Raw genomic sequence first — 16,413 nt, 5'->3', positions numbered from 1 at the left:
GGGGATCGAACCGGCAACCTCTGCACTTCAGAACGATGCTCTTACCAACCAAGCTATCTGGCCAGGGCTTGACTTGAAAATATTCTTTATTAAAAACACTCCCCCCGGTGAAATTATGAGTTCATTCAGCACATGCCACAGAGTTGTAGATACTATAACCTCAGTGGTAAAAACCAGTTCTTTTTGTATTTTCCCAATAATATATTGAGAAGTATTTCAAACACAAAACAAACACCAAAATCAATTACCATCTGATAGGTACAAAGGCTAGTTAGGGTCTTTTGACATATATGTCTTCGATTTTTGTAACAATAACAAAAGATAAAATGGCGATGGAAATTAATGGAAAATGACGATTGCGATGTGCTTACTATAATACGAGGAGCCACCACATTTAGAAGGGGGTCTGCTCCATGCCAAGCTCTGTGTTTGATAAGCTCACTCCTCACAATTCTGTAAAACAGATAACCTTTTTATCCTCATTTCAAAGCTCATGAAGAAACGGTAGCCAAGAGGGGTTGTTAGGTGGTTAGGATATTCTGTGACTCTGCTCGCTTCACTTCTCAAAACTAGAGTAGAAAATATCAGAGCTGGGATTCAAACCCACGCAGTCTGATGACGGAGACTGTAATTCTAACAGCAATCCTATTTTTTGCCAAGAAAAAGGGACGTCAGGTCAGTCTGCCAGCCGACACCTGACCTTCCGACTGCACACCACCCACGTACACACCAGTCCATGCACGAGGGCCGATGCACAGACATTGTACAGAAACTAGAGCAAGGCTTTTGTCAGACTGGTTCTACCGCCACAAAGATTGCCTCAGTGATGACAGTAAAAAATATGGGTATGAAACTGAGACTTCAAACTGAAATCTCTCCATCGAACTTTAAATTAAAATGGAAATTTGTCAGCAAATTGTTCCCTATCAATAACCACTGTCTTCCCTATCCCAAGCGTTTTAGCTCTCATTTAAAAACCCAATATAAGAAGACTTAAATATTAACTTAAACTCAGAAAAGAAGAAAGGGAGGGAGAGAAGAAAGGAGAGAGAGAGAGAGAGAGAGAGAGAGAGAGAAGGGGAAGGAGAGGGGAGGAGAGGGAAGGTGAGGGAGTGAGAGAGAGGGAAAGAGATAGAAAAAAAAAAAAAGAAGGAAAAAAAAGAAAAGAAAGAAATCTATTACAATTTATCCCAAAGGCCTCCGATCGGCACTGTGAGTTCAATAACCACACACGGCTCAGGATAAATTATTCCTCACAGGGGTTTACTTTGATCAAGGATAGAAACAGAAAAACAAAACTACCAATTGGAACAAATAAGAGCAGGTAGAGTATTCTATATGTTATAATGCCCACACAAAAGTGATATAAAATATCTAAGTGGCACACTAGACCTTTGCCTGACAAGCCAAGAACAAGAACCTGGGACAAGTGCGCGAGGACGCCCAGATCCCGTCGGGAAAGCTCTCAAAATCAGGCTGTAAGGACACAAAGGCGAGGAGAGCCCACCAAGGAAAGTGACAAGAATGGCAACGTTTTGGACTGACAGATGCTCCTTGAGACGCTTTACAAAAAACGAACTCAAGTTGCCTCTAATGTGAATTTCTCGGCCATTTGAAATACATTTTATTTTAACTAAGACAGCATCCCTTTAAAACTCCAAATTTTGGCAATATTTAAATGTGTTTTTTAAAGCATCGGTATTACTGCTAAATATAATCGAATAGAGTACAGAAAAATTCACAAGGGGAATAAACACACAGCTATTATGCAGCTTGAATAGGCAAGTGTTTTTGTGGGGGAAATTATTCCAACTTTACAAAGCCCAGGTCAAGATGTAAGAAACGGTCAGAACATATCAGCTAGCAATTGCTCTGCCATGTGGCAAATGATATTTGTTTATACTGTTAGTTTAACCTGGCATCTAGCTCAAGGAGCTGGTCATCTACAGTTCGCAGTGACAGGACTCCGGTGGCACAAACTGTCAGGAGTAAGAGAAGCTACAGAAAAGCCCTTCTTCTTTTGTTCTGTTAGATAGAAAAATAAATTTATTTTCAACAGCAATTTAAGACGTGTCAACATCAAAATATCAGCCTTACGGAGACCTCAAGTGTTAACATGGACACTTTTTTAAAAAATGGAAGGCCTTTTCTTTATTTTTAGTGATTGTCAAGTATGTAAATACTCATAAGATATTAAATTAAAAACAGCAACGATTAACTTGACCCCCCACGACATTGGAAAAGTCACTGCAGTTTTCCTACTTCTTGAAGCCATTTTCTGAGTTTACTAGTAAATCAGTCATGATTTTCATTGTGAAAATAAATTACAACTATAAGCAGAGATGATGTCAAAATGAAGAATCTTCTTCTCGTCGACCCCGGTGACTCAACTCAAGAAGCATTACTGGAGGCCTAATTTATAAACAGGCGTCAGAGTTCCATGCCAGATTCTAAACATGCTAAAATTTTAACACATCTTAGTCCTTTTTCAAGTAGGTATTTTAGCTGGCTTTAAAAATTCCTTGCAAATAAGGTATAATCAAAGATGCTTCTTGTTCGTCTTTTAGATTCTTAGAATATCATTATATTCTCTGAATATAAAATAAGATTGTTTTTTGCATCCATATATTTGCTCCTAATAACAGAATCCCAATCATATCATCACAAAACACAATGCTCTGCTGATGTTACAGGAATCTTTAATAGGTTGTGCATGAACTAGAAATTTTCTGTATCATGAACCAGAGAACATTAAAATTTATATCTCCCCAAAAGTACTCTCAATAGAAAATTTGGTAGATAAAAAAAGGAGAAACTGAAATACTTCAAATACAGATAGATAGATAGATAGATAGACAGATAGATCACGTAAATAATGTACAATGCACTAATAAAACCCTGGAAACTGCTTATTCTATTATTTTATTATAAATAAAAACCTTAACACTTAGTAAAAGTATATTTCTAGATGATACATTACAAGCAAAGTATAAGAACATATACACTTTAATCACTGCAATACTATCCATATCTCCAGCCAAAATAAGAGAGAATTATTCATTTATTTTCTTTCCAGAAATCCAAAAAAGAAGACATATCTAACCACCGCTAGGTTCTTTAAATCCCTTCAAAATTATTTGTTTCCTATTCAAAACAATTACAGAAAGATGAGCCATCTGGTAGCCCCGTTATCCAAGGACAGCAGCAGTGAAGGATTCAGAAGAGGAACCAAGTGGTGATACTTACATGTCTCTTGAAATCACCCTGCTTCACTACCAGGTTCAGATTTAACACAATCACTCCCATGTCATCTTCTAAACTATTTGGATCTTCCAATTTTAAGATATGTTCAGTAGTTCTACGAGCAAAAAAAAAAAACAACAAATAAAGTTAGCTCTTATTGGCGTCACTGTGTGGTCTTATCATGTATCAGAAGCCTATGGTAAAAGTAAGTCTCTTTCCTCTGAATAAGGGTCAGACACAAGTTTAAAAAACACCACATTCAGAAAACCAACCAACCATCTTTGGGGTAGAGAAACTGTCTGGCATTGTCTAATTCAACAGTTGGTTAACTGATTCTTCTCATCTACTCTCCCAAATAAAATTTAAATACTTGTTTTTCATTTTAAGTTAGGCAGGCTAAGAGAAACTCGAATATTCATAAAATGAAGAGTGCACAATCCAATACACATTTCAGACTCCATCACAGAGGCTTTCTTATCAGGACATTTGGGAGCTAAAAAGTAAACATCATTTAAAAATTACATTTTTAAAGCAGTCTTTCATTTGCTCAGATGTTTTTTGTCACTTGATCTAAACAAATGCCAGTTCCCATTATCTTGTGAACCCTTTCAAATTCATTCATGACAATTAGAAGGTAAAAAAAATTACAGTACCTGTTAAGTTCAAGGTCACTGAGAACCACACTTGCAGAGCCCATGAAATCAGATGTAGTTAAATCACGATCATACACCTTAAAAAGAGGGCCAATAACACACATTAATGAGGCAAACCGAGTTTATCAAATTATTAGTACACGTAACAGGCTGAGGACTTTACATTTCGTCTTCTGGATCTAAAAATAATGTGCACGGCCATGGTTCAGGAGGAGCTCAGCCAAGCCGACGGAGAGAACGAAATTATTCCAACGTGCACATTTTGCCCACCACAGCCAGAACGGCAGCAGAAAAACACTTCGAAGGCAGCGCTCATAGGCATTCAGACGTTATGCACAATGGACCGCTCTCTGTAGTTTAAATGGCCTCTCATTAAAATTTAGTATTTTCCACGGTGAGCAGGTCTGCCAATTAAATAGAAATTTGCTAAATATTCTATAGCGATCTCATCCTGCACTCGGCTCATGCAGTTTTAACCCAGATGTTAGAGCAATCGATGCTGATAGCCAGGAGCTTAAAGCTCTATTAAGTATAAAGTTATTCCTAATGAGAAAGGGCTTTCATACCCGTCGCTACCCAAAGTAGCAGTAATCATTCTTCCACATTCGGTAAGTTTCAATATTATCAATGGGAGAGATTGTTTCCACTCTGATTTTCTGTCGACTATATATATATCTCATCTATCTGAGGGAAGAAGCATACAGTTTCAACCAAGTCTATGAAGCCTCCTTTTCTATACTAATATTTTTTAACCCGGTGCTTAAGGACCATAAAAGAATCCGTCTGGGAGGTTCGCTTTTTAAGATAGGTGAAGCACGCTGAGAAATGAATGTTTTCCAAACAGGGAGAAGGTCCGGGCGCCCTCTGTGATTTACCTTCACACGTAGCTTTTGATCAAGGCTTTGGATTGGCAAGACGACTATCTCGTCCCACACGGGGTTCAAGTTCTTATATATGACTTTGCTTTTGTACAGCGTCTTCCCGTTCAGCTTAAATTTCACGTAGGGATCGCTGGTGCCTTTCGGAGAGAAAAAAAGAGAGAGAGAGAGAGAGCCAGATGTGTCTGTCAAGTTACACGGGGAGGGCCGAGGATCTGAGCGTTAAGTAAAGATTCTTTCTACACACACTCTGGGCTCAAAGCATTTCGCCGTGCACACCCAGAACAAATCTCTCCCCAGGCAGAGATTGAAGGCCCCAGAGGTGGAGAGGAGAGACGAGACGCAGGAAACAATTTGGGGGTAAATGACTGATTCTTCTCGGCCCTCCGTGGCAGAATAGAAACGGGCCTCCTTGAGGCTTCGCTGCTTTGTTTCATTAGGGGTCTGTCATCGCCACACCACCCACAAAAAAATTCAACCGCGCTGGCACCAGCCTGCTGCGTCAGGAGTCCGAGGGAGCGGCCCACCCCCTCAAGAACGGCAGCGAGTCGGTGAGAAGGGAAAGAAACCGTTTTTGCAAACGTCTGGCCAGATGGCTAACTCAACTGAACCCTGTACTTGAGAATATAATCATCATAAATCAATCAATCAATCTCGGGATCCTCTGGCTTAAAAGATGGGGCGAGGGACTGGGCTGGACCCGGGCGGGGGGGGGGGGGCGTGTGGAGATTAAACGGACAAAGTTGCCATTCTTCGCTGCCTCCCGCACCTGCAGTAAAGCGGAGGACATTGTGTCACCCCGGCCAGCTGAAGAACACATCAGCCGGGGCCCTCAGCTGGCCTCGGGGTGACACCCCTGACCTGCTGGCCCCTCCCGGGGAGAGTTTTGAAATGGACACCCAAAGAAATGAATAACGTCCTTCCAGCCCAGTGTCCAAAGCAGAAAAAAAGGGCCAATGATGGACCCTCCTCCACTCTGTTCAGATCAATTAAGAGGGGGAAAAAAATGCCTACAAACAAAAATACATGGGTTTCTGTGCGGTAAATGTATGTCACATGCATGCAAGGGTACCGTCACACCGGGGACACAGAACAGTGACCAGGATACACTTGTGTGTTCAAACCCAGCAAATTATAAATATAGAAGGCACAAACAAACAGCCAGCTCATAGTGCTAATTTGCAAAATGTAACTTGGGGAGTTAGAATATTATAATAAGTTGGGAAACTCAGAACTATGAAGAAAGGACACAAAGACCAACCGTCTGTTTTGTGGGCTGATTTATCCCAGGTGCTTGGACAGCACCCAACACCAGCCTCCATGTGTGTATATACTAAGCTGAATTCCTGATAGTAACGTCAAACCACAACACTAAGAATATTAGGTCAGAAATTACCTAGGCTGCCCTGTCACTGACGCTGACCAAATCATGACTACTCGTCATTAATTATTTTATCTTTTACTTTTGTTTAAGCTCCTTTCTATGTTTCCATTGGCTGCCGAACTAAAAATTACTGAAAAGAAAGGCAATACACGTCCTGACTATTTTCACTGAAAGTCAGTCCCTGTAGAGCAAGATATTATGCATTGTTTAAAAGTCTTGGTAGACAAGCTGAGGTGTAATTCTGACGAGGTCGTCCTCCAGTATTGCAAGACTCTGACTTTAAAACAAAGAAATTTAAAAACAAAAAAAAATTTTTAAGCTATTAATTCTAGAGAGACAGAAGAAGGGAGAGAGAGAGAAGAGAGAGAGAGACAGGAGCTCCTGCATGTGCCCCTACCAGGGATCGAACCCACAACCCTTGTATATCAGGACAATGATCCAACCAACGAAGCTCTCCAGCCAGGGAAAAACAAAGAAATTAAACTACAAAGGTGCACATATACACCTTCAAGTCTCCCATTTTAAGTTTGGCAACCTGGGGACAACAGCCCAGCCATCTTTAGTTTCAACTTGGACACTCAGACACAAGACACACATGCCAAGTTAAGTGACAGTTCTGAGCTCGTTCACAGCCACTCAGTGGCACACTCACTAGTGAGTGAGCAACCTGCCTCCCCACCCCCACCCCGGCCAGTCACACTTTAACAATCATTCTGATATATATATATATAAAGCGGAGGAAAAACTATAATAAAAAGAGGGCTTTAATTAAATGAAATTGCCACTCTGGGATCAGAGCTTCATGCCTGTCAGCGTGCTCTCAAAATAAACATTTCAAAACCAGGCCTCGGTGGTGTCACTTTCTCACAGGCAAAGCACACTGGGTAATCCCCAAGCATCTTGACAGCTACATAATGTTCAAACTGTTTCACGGGTGAATGGCGGCAGTTGCGTGAAAGAAAATATTAATGTCTGGAATTAATAGAGAAAGGGACAGGGCTTACAAAGCCAAACAAGGGAAGAGGGTGTCAAGTTAGTATGGCATTAATTGTTAGGGGAAAGTTTGAGAATGGGGGAGGGGAGGGGGAGAAGGGGGGGGGAGCACAGTGTGATTTTTTTTTTCTCTCTCTCTCTCTGCGCCTAAGTGTCTGGCTCTCGCTGTCAGGGATGTGACATCTCAACTAGGCAGGTTCTGAAAAGGGGTCCGCCAGTCAGAAACGCGACTCCCAGATGATACAAATGATGAGCTGACACCTGAATGGGTGGACTTTAACCTTGTTCACCCGGCACTTCGTATAAACAATGAGGCTCTTTTCAACAAAGAGGAGGGTGGTTTGGGGGGGGGGGGGGAGGAGAGGAAGCTAGGAGGCCGGTGACAGGTGACGGTGCCTCCAGGCTGCAGGGCTGCCACACTGATCCTGCCATGTGGACCCCACGGAGGGACGCAGCCCCAAACTGAGAATACCCAGTCCTTCGACTTCAGTGGCCTGAGTGGCCTGCGCCGTCCCAAGTTCACCGTGCGTGCTCAGACAGACTTAAGAGCCATTAACCAGTCGTCCAACAACGCTGTGCCGATGTGTCCTCCCAACAGCATGTGCAGCAGCCCTCGTTTCCGCTCCTGCTCAGTGACATTACGGCCGGTCAGGTCTCCCTGGACGCCGTCCGTACCCGTCAGGCCTGCTGGCACCACTCACGTGCCACACACGTGTTAACAGGTGACAGCGCGTGGCTCGGTGCCCGGCACCGTGTGGGGGATGACAAGGGGAAATGAATCCTAGACTCTGCTCTTTGCAGCTGGTGGGCAGCAGACAGACCGTAAGCGCAATGTAAGAGGTAAGTGTCAAAACAGAACTGCGCTTAGGCGTTACGCTAGTTCGCGGTCGGGGAGATTTGTCTAGTGGGGGTATCCGTGGGAGCTGAAATACGGGTGAAGCCAAACCCGCAGAGAAGGACTGAGGTTGTCTGAGCACATGGTTAGACAGGGAAAGGTGAGGAGGAGACAGAGACCAAGTGACAGAATTTGCACAGTGCTAGGCAAGCATTTTAACTTATCCAGAGATTAAGGGGGGGAAATGCAAGAAGCAAATGATGTTTAAAAGGCAGATTTGAATCAGAGACCAAAGTGCCCTAAAAAAAAAGAAAAGAAAAAACAGTTGACTGTTTGTTCTGCAAGAGATTTGGGTGGTATTGCTTTTTCTGTCCTCTTTCGTTTTAATATTTGAACAAAATGTCAGACACACACGCAACTCTGAAAGGCATGAAAGTCTCTCCCCTCTTAACCGTTCCTTAGCCGCATTCCAGTCATGTACTGGTTTCTTGGGTGTTTGACAGAAAAAAAACCCATAAAAATTGTTTTTTAACTCGAACATAACCATACTATACACACTGGACTGCTTGCTTTCATTTCCACAATTAAAGTACCTTAATTGCTCAGATCAGCAGTACGGACTCACCAGTTTGGGGGTTTTATGAAACAACTGTGTAAGTGGTCATGATGTTGGTGTGTCCTAATTTCTGTAGCTAGTCGCCAAATAATGGACATTTCTACTACTTCCCTTTTTTGTTTACTAGGACAAACGATAGTACAATAAGCACTCTTGTATGACTCTCTTAGGGTTCGTTACATGGTTACATTTAAAAGAAATTTTTGACATCGAAACTGCTGGGCAAATTAATACATGCCTTTTCTCACTCCGACATTGTCAAATCCTTCTTCCAAAATCTATCAAATGTATACTCCACCAACAGTAAATATTTTTTAATTTGTTTCTCTGCATGCTCATGAACATTGAGTGTATAAACTTTTCTTTAAACCAGTAACAGGTGAAAAGTGGTATTTTTCTCCCATCTTTCTCTATTTTTAACATTTGAGTAAATCCCAGTTTAGTGATCCACATTTCTATTTCTTTCTCAGGGAAATTCATGATGATATCCTTTGCCCCTTTCTCTACGGGTTCCTGGTTTATCATGTGCTTACAGGTTTAAATGGGCCCTTAATTATGAAAATCAGTCATCAGCTATAGATCTTGTAATAATTTGTTCAAGCCTATGTTATTTCTTGCTGTGAGTACCTTTCGTTTTTGTTTACCAAATTTCTAATTGATGCCTCTGTAGTTTAACTTTCTGCTTAGAAGAAATGTTCTCACTGTAATATTTGAAATTAGTTCAAGTATGTTTTCTCCACAGATTTTGTAGGGTTTTTATGTTTTGTTTTGGGTTTTTTTGGTTGTTTTTTTACATTTTAGCCTTTGGTCCATCTGGAATTATTTTAGCATGAGAAGGGAAGGAAATTTGGGTTTTCTTACGAGCAGGGGAGGAAAATGATCAGAGCCAAGCCTGAGAAATATAAATCTGACAGCAGCTTATAACTTCGAAGGCAGAGCAACCTGGAGTTTGCAGGCTAAAGCAGGAGAACTTGGAAGCTGAGATAACCCAGTGCTACAGCACTAAGGACTTGGAAGAAAGCTGCCCCCAGCTCCCTGAACCTTAAGAGAAAAATCCGGAGTTTCACAAGCATGATCCATGGATCACTCATCTCGCAAGATGCTCTTCAGACTAAAAGGGTTATGTCACCCAAACCATTCTGAAGAGATATTTACCGTATTTCCCCACGTATAAGACGCTCCCATGTATAAGATGCACCTTAATTTGGGGGCCCAAAACTTGAAAAAAAAATGTATTACATAAAGTTATTGAACTCAAGTTTTATTCATCATAAAATTCATACAACTCCTCATCACTGTCAAAACTCCCATCCATTAGTTTGTCTTCATCTGTGTCTGAGGACAAATCACTGTCTTCAACAATGAGCGCAAAAGCAAGCGCAAAAAAGCAGGAAATGAAAGTAAAAAAAAACACACAACAACCATTATATAAGACACACCCAGTTTTTAGACCCCAAATTTTTCCAAAATTGTGCGTCTTAGACATGGGGAAATACAGTACTATTTCTCACTCAGAAGTTCACATGATAGAGTAAAATATTAAAACTCTGCCAGGAATGGCATTAAAGACTGACAATAACTACCAAAAAAACAAACAACAACAACAACAAAAAATACAACAGCTGAATACTTTCCTACTCTGTATGTCATAAAATGATTTTTTCCCTTCTTTTCCAAGTGAGAAGAGGGGAGATAGAGAGACATACTCCTGCATCAACCTGGCAACCCCCATCTTGGACCAGTGCTCACAACCAAGCTATTTTTAGCACCTGGGGCAGAGGTTCCACGGAGCCATCCTCAGCTCTCAGGGCCAATGCACTTGAACCAATCGAGCCACTGGCTGCGAGAGGAGAAAAGAAAAAGAAAGGGAGGGAGAGAGAGAGAGAGAGAGAGAGACAGAAGAGGGAGAGGGGTGGAGAAGCAGATGGTCGCTTCTCCTGTGTGTCCTGACCGGGAATTTTACCCAGGACTTCCACATGCCAAGTCAGTGCTCTTCCACCGAGCCAACCAGCCAGGGCCATAAAACGATTTTAATATAGAAAACATTCTACATGGAGCACCTAGAAAAATAATTCTGAACTCCTCCCATGGAAATCTCTGGAAGGTAAAATTTATGTCCAGATGTACCTAGTATATGCATGGTAGATGTATTATAAATAGATGATCAAGGAATGAACTTCAACTTAAGATGGGCCTGGTGAATTTAAACCCCAGACCTTCCTTTCAGTGACTGCATCATCTTGGGTAACTTAATGTCCTTATGCCCTTCTGTCATCACCCTGTAAGATGGAAAACACCAACTTCAAAAGATTATGTTGAGAACTGAGTGAACCAATATGCGTCAGTGAGAACAGGCTCCAGCCATTTACTGAGAAAGTCCCATGGTAAGTGCTACTACACTGCTCCCAAAAACGAGGGATCAGGGAACAGGCAGACACTCCAGTACTTTCAGCCTTTTGTACGGTGCATTTTCACCAATGAAATACAAGTTGGTTTTGCATCTCATTTGCATAATTGAACAACTTCCTTTTGACTTGTTTGCTTTTCTGATGTTCTTGTTTAATAAAAAAATCAAATGATAATCACTTGATAATTATTTTTGAAATATTCCCTAATTTTTGTGAGCAGTATATTTTTAGCATTGCTATTCAATTAAGTTAAAAAGGACAAATGGCCTGACCAGGCGGTGGCGCAGTGGATAAAGCGTCAGACTGGGATGCAGAGGACCCAGGTTCGAAAACCGGAGGTCGTCAGCTTGAGCGCGGGCTCATCTGGTTTGAGCAAGACTCACCAGCTTGGACCCAAGGTCACTGGCTTGATCAAGGGGTCAATTGGTCTGCTGTAGTCCCCCGGTCAAGGCACATGTGAGAAAGCAATCAATGAACAACTAAGGTGCCGCAACAAAGAATTGATGCTTCTCATCTCTCTCCCTTCCTGTCTGTCTGTCTCTCTCTCTGTCACAAATAAAAAAGGAGAAGTGTATTAAATATTCTAATTAAATATTCATTTACTTTATTTTGGCTAAGATAACACACACTGATAATTTGTCTCTCTAATGTCCTTCTCTTGCCCTCTCTAGAGGTATGAAATCTTGTATCACCCTCTCTCTGTAAGCTGAAAATCCTTTATCTTATACACTTCTTAGAAGGAACCCACATGGCTGGGGGAAATTTCCATAAAATCTCTGAGCAGTTCCTGAAGGAAAGGGAGGTAGAAACACTAAAACTCACTCGGTATTCCTAACTGCTGGCTACCAGCCTCCTCCAATCTGATGGCTTCTTCACTGAGGGTTTCAGAATGCTTTGCAGGCAAACCTGATGAAAATTACAGGCAGCTCAGTGAGAAGGACACCTGACACCTCACACCTGTCATCAGGAGAGTCATCGAGAACCGTATTATTTCACGATTTTGCTCTCCGCCTGGCACTTTATTTACCATCGTGAGAGGCCGTTAGCACATCAAGAATGTTGTGAGGGGAAAATGGTCTGTAGCGACAGGGCAAGTGGTAAACAGAACCGACAGTATCGCCTTGACTGGCCCGAGAACTGTTTTAATATGCAAATAAAAGAAATCTGCAGTGAAGCTCTAATGACAAATAACTGCTTTGTTTTTCGTAATATAACAACTCATAGCAATGTTAAAAAAAAAAAAGGAGAAAGTCAAGATGGACTGAAGAAGAAAAACAGCCTGACCGGGCAGTGGCGCGGCGGACATTGTGTTGACCTGGGACACTGAGGACCTAGGTTTGAAACCCTGAGGTCACCGGCTCGACAGCTTGAGCATGGGGTTGGCTGGCTTGAAGCCTAAGGTAACTGGCTCAGCTGTAGACCCCCGGTCAAGGCACATAGGAGGGAGCAATCAGTGAACAACTAAGGTGCTGCAACTCTGAGTTGATGCTTCTCATCTCTCTCCCTTCCTTTCTGTCTGTCCCCCCACTCCCACTGAAAAAAAAAAAGAAAATTACTACCATCTACACATTTAATATGTTGATATCTACTTATTGGACTTTTTACACACACACATACACCATGCACACACTTTTCACAAAAAGGAATCAGCTTTCATATTGTATTTTTCTGTTTTCTTCAGTCAGTAATACATAAGCTTCCTTGCATACACATAAAATATATTTCTGCAAAAAATTAATGGCCATATTATGTACATATATGAAAAGTTACTATATAATCATTTTTCAAAAAATTCGCATTCCTAATCTGAACTAAACACCCACGACACCGACTGCAAAAACAGTGTTTACAGGCAAAATCGACTCATTTGCTACCAGCGAAGCTCTTTTGGCAAGTTAAAAATTGTAACCATCCAGCTCTCCCAAAGAAAGGTCGGTGGCGGCTAGAAAAGTTCTCTAATTAAATGCATTTCTCAGAGTAGCTGTTGGTCCATGAAAGGAAATTATCTCCATATTTTTATACTAAGTTCCCTTTCCGTAATATCTGAGAACCCTTGTCAGAACAGCGAGAGGGTTCAGATTCGAGTCAACAATTATCTGCCGAGTCTTCCGGGAAACTGACCTACATGTAGAGGAACTCACCCTGCATAATAAACAGTATTCAGAAACATATGAAAGGCATAAATTTGACTTTTTTTTTTCTTATACACATACATTTAGAATCTGCTCTATCTATACACATATTTTTGAGTCTTTTTTTCTTTTTGGCCAGGAAACAAACTAAACCTGAGCTGTTTTTAGAGGGACCCATGAGTTCAGACTTTCTTGGAGGCTGGCCGAAACGAAGGAGCCAGCCCTCTTTCCAGCAGCAGAGCAAGCGCAGGTGTGCGGGCAGCCACGGCCGCCCTCCCGCAGAGAACGCAGCGAGCTCCGGGTCGTGGAGGCCAGGCGCTCCCTGCATTCTTAAGTGGGCATTCCGGAAATTTGAGGGAATCTGTGCTTGGTCACGTGAAAAAGAAGAAACAACATTTGTCTTGGAGAGCTAAATCTGTATGACTGAAGAGCGAGCGCGAGTCGAGCAGAATTCCACTGGCACAGAAAGAAGGGGCCCCGCCCCGCCCAGGCTCTCCCGGCCCCGCCCTCCGGGTGGCAGCCCCGTTTCCAGGAGAAGACTGCTCCTCTGTGACTCTCTACGGCCTCGCCCTCCATCTTGCCGCAGAGCACATTCCGGTGGAATTATTCCAGAGTTTTCTCCCGGGATACAACTGACTTCCTCCGCCAAGGCGGCCCACCACACATGGAACCCCGAAGCCACCTTGAACAAGTCCTGCCCACCGGCGGACCCTGTTATGGAATAGACCCACGCACTTGACCAAAACCCAACCTCTGAAGAGGTTGTCCTGGGACATTCTTGGCCTGCTGACAGTGGGATCGGTGACCTGAAATGACCGATTTTACCAAGTGTTGACTAGGTATACAGCTTTACTAAAGCTTGCTCCATCACTTACAAGGTTGTGTAAGGTAAATAATAGGACATGAGAAAGCTAGGGAGAGTAGGGTCCCCCTGGACCTTCAGATCCTGTCCCTGCACTGGCTAATCCCTGACCGTCCTTCAGGTCCCCCAGCTCAGGTCCCCTCCCCCCACCCTGCCCTCGGCCCCCTTGCCCGCCCGTCTCCCCGAACATCTCCTCTCCGCCTCTCCTCGGTCACTCCCCATCTGGGCTCCACAGCCTAGGCTATGACATCCCATCTCTTCTGCTCCCTCTTATTTTTAAGTCTGAGACAAATTAAATACTATTTAAGATGCTTTTTATCCTTTTTTTGTCTTCATAACCAATTAACTAATATGACTCAGAGACCTTCAAAGCTATTTTTAAAAGTTCTCATCCAATAACTTTCTTTTTTATTTTATTTTTTTTTAATTTTTCTGAAGTGAGAAGCAGGGAGGCAGAGAGACAGACTCCCACATACACCCGAGCAGGATCCACCTGGCATGCCCACCAGGGGGCGATGCTCTGCTCATCTGAGGCGATGCTCTGTTGCAATTGCAGCCATTCTAGCACCTGAGGTGGAGGCCATGGAGCCATCCTCAGTGCCTGGGCCAACTTTGCTCCAATGGAGCCTTGGCTGCGGGAAGGGAAGAGAGAGACAGAGAGGAAGGAGAGGGGGAGGGGTGGAGAAGCAGATGAGCGCTTCTCCTGTGTGCCGTGGCCAGGAATCAAACCTGGGACATCCACACGCTGGGCTGATGCTCTTCTACTGAGCCAATCAGCCAGGGCAATAACTTTCTTAATTAAAAAAAACTATAACCTATAAAAAGAGGAAATAAAAACATTGTCAGTATATTGGTGAAGTCAGTAAATTCAGCAACTAGCATATCTGGTGAACAGGTCATTGATCAAACTGGTTTGGGGGGAAGTGGTCATTAAGAGAAGATGCCTGTACCTCTACTCTTTTTTTAATGTTTATCTACTGATTTTAGTGTGAGAGAAAGAGAGAGAGAGAGGGGGAGAGAGAGAGAGATGGAAACACCAGTATGTTCCCATATGTGCCCTGACCAGAGATTGAACCGGGAACCTCATCACCTCGGGATGATGCTCTAACCCAGGGGCAGTCGACCTTTCTTTACCTACCGCCCACTTCTGTATCTCTGGTAGTAGTCAAATTTCTAACCACCCACCGGTTCCACAGTAATGGTGATTTATGAAGTAGGGAAGTAACTTTACTTTATAAAATTTATAAAGCAGAGTTATAGCAAATTAAAGCATATAATAATTACCAAGTACTTTATGTCGGATTTTTGCTAAGTTTGGCAGAATCAATCTTTATCAAACAACTTACTATAGTTAAATCTATCTTTTTATTTATACTTTGGTTGCTCCGCTACCACCCACCATGAAAGCTGGAACGCCCCCTGTGGGCGGTAGGGACCAGGTTGACCACCACTAGGGGGCGGCAGGGACCAGGTTGACCACCACTAGGGGGCGGTAGGGACCAGGTTGACCACCACTAGGGGGCAGTAGGGACCAGGTTGACGACCGCTGCTCTAAGCAAACATGCCATCAGGCCAGGGCTCACACCTTACTCTTGAACAAGCAATCACATGTACACAGGGGTGTGAAATTCGGCTTAGAGACATCTTGCATGGCTATCCCTGGAACATCAAAACAGAAGGACCCAGGGAAAGTTAGAAGGTATAACAGCCTAGAAAAATGGAGGGAAGATGCAGCAACATAAAGAAATTAGAAAGGGCTAAGGGGGAAAAGGAAGTAAGATGACTGTAAGCCAGACAGTTGATAAATGTCACACTTGGCCTCAAGTTCAGCATGTTGTGAATGTTTCAGGTTATAACGGCACAACAGAACTTACTGCCCAATGCTGTCGCTACAATCAAAATTAAGCCACATGCAGATCATGGCCACATGGAAATGCACGGACTCTCCTCTGTGTATTCGCCCACTGTGTAAGCTCCGCCCACCCCCTGACGCAGAACACACCCTGTGGACATCACACACAGTGAAACCAAGTGAGCCAAAAGAGCTTTGGAACACAGCATGACCCTGTATTGGTACAGAAACGAACAACAGTCAAAACCACCCATTACAGAGAAATCTGTTCACCCAAGAGGAAGACACACTTAATTCAAGTCAAGTCAATAGTCTTGGGTTGGGTGAAGGGCTATTTGTTTCACACAATGGACACAGAAAACAGGCTGTTTTGCTCAGGGCACTTCCTAGGAATTGGGCTATGTCCCTCTGCAGAAAACGATAACTGACTCTATAATGCAAGGGAGCTTCAAGCCCTTCTAACCCCACCCACGAGGATGCACAGTCCCAAAGCGACACCCAACCACAAACCTCCAGGGGAAAAAGCTCAGTTGTAGGAACACATTAAAGCAGGGGTC

The 16,413-nt window shown here is 43.0% G+C and overlaps 1 protein-coding gene across 3 annotated transcripts in view; it reads right to left on the bottom strand.

The window, feature by feature from the left end:
- The window catches only part of MCTP2 (multiple C2 and transmembrane domain containing 2), a 189,723-nt gene that overhangs the window by 118,812 nt on the left and 54,498 nt on the right, over positions 1-16,413 (bottom strand). For all 3 annotated transcript variants that reach the window (XM_066355202.1, XM_066355205.1, XM_066355203.1), the window contains exons 5-7: positions 4,772-4,914; positions 3,897-3,973; positions 3,247-3,358 (exon numbers count right to left, since the gene is read on the bottom strand). In XM_066355202.1, the coding sequence (XP_066211299.1) occupies positions 3,247-3,358; positions 3,897-3,973; positions 4,772-4,914 (332 nt within the window). The remainder of the gene's footprint in view (positions 1-3,246; positions 3,359-3,896; positions 3,974-4,771; positions 4,915-16,413) is intronic.

The sequence above is a fragment of the Saccopteryx leptura genome, chromosome 13, assembly GCF_036850995.1.
Source record: "Saccopteryx leptura isolate mSacLep1 chromosome 13, mSacLep1_pri_phased_curated, whole genome shotgun sequence".
NCBI lineage: Eukaryota > Metazoa > Chordata > Mammalia > Chiroptera > Emballonuridae > Saccopteryx > Saccopteryx leptura.
Note: the sequence above shows the minus strand (reverse complement) of the source record. Positions and strands in the feature narration are given on the sequence as shown.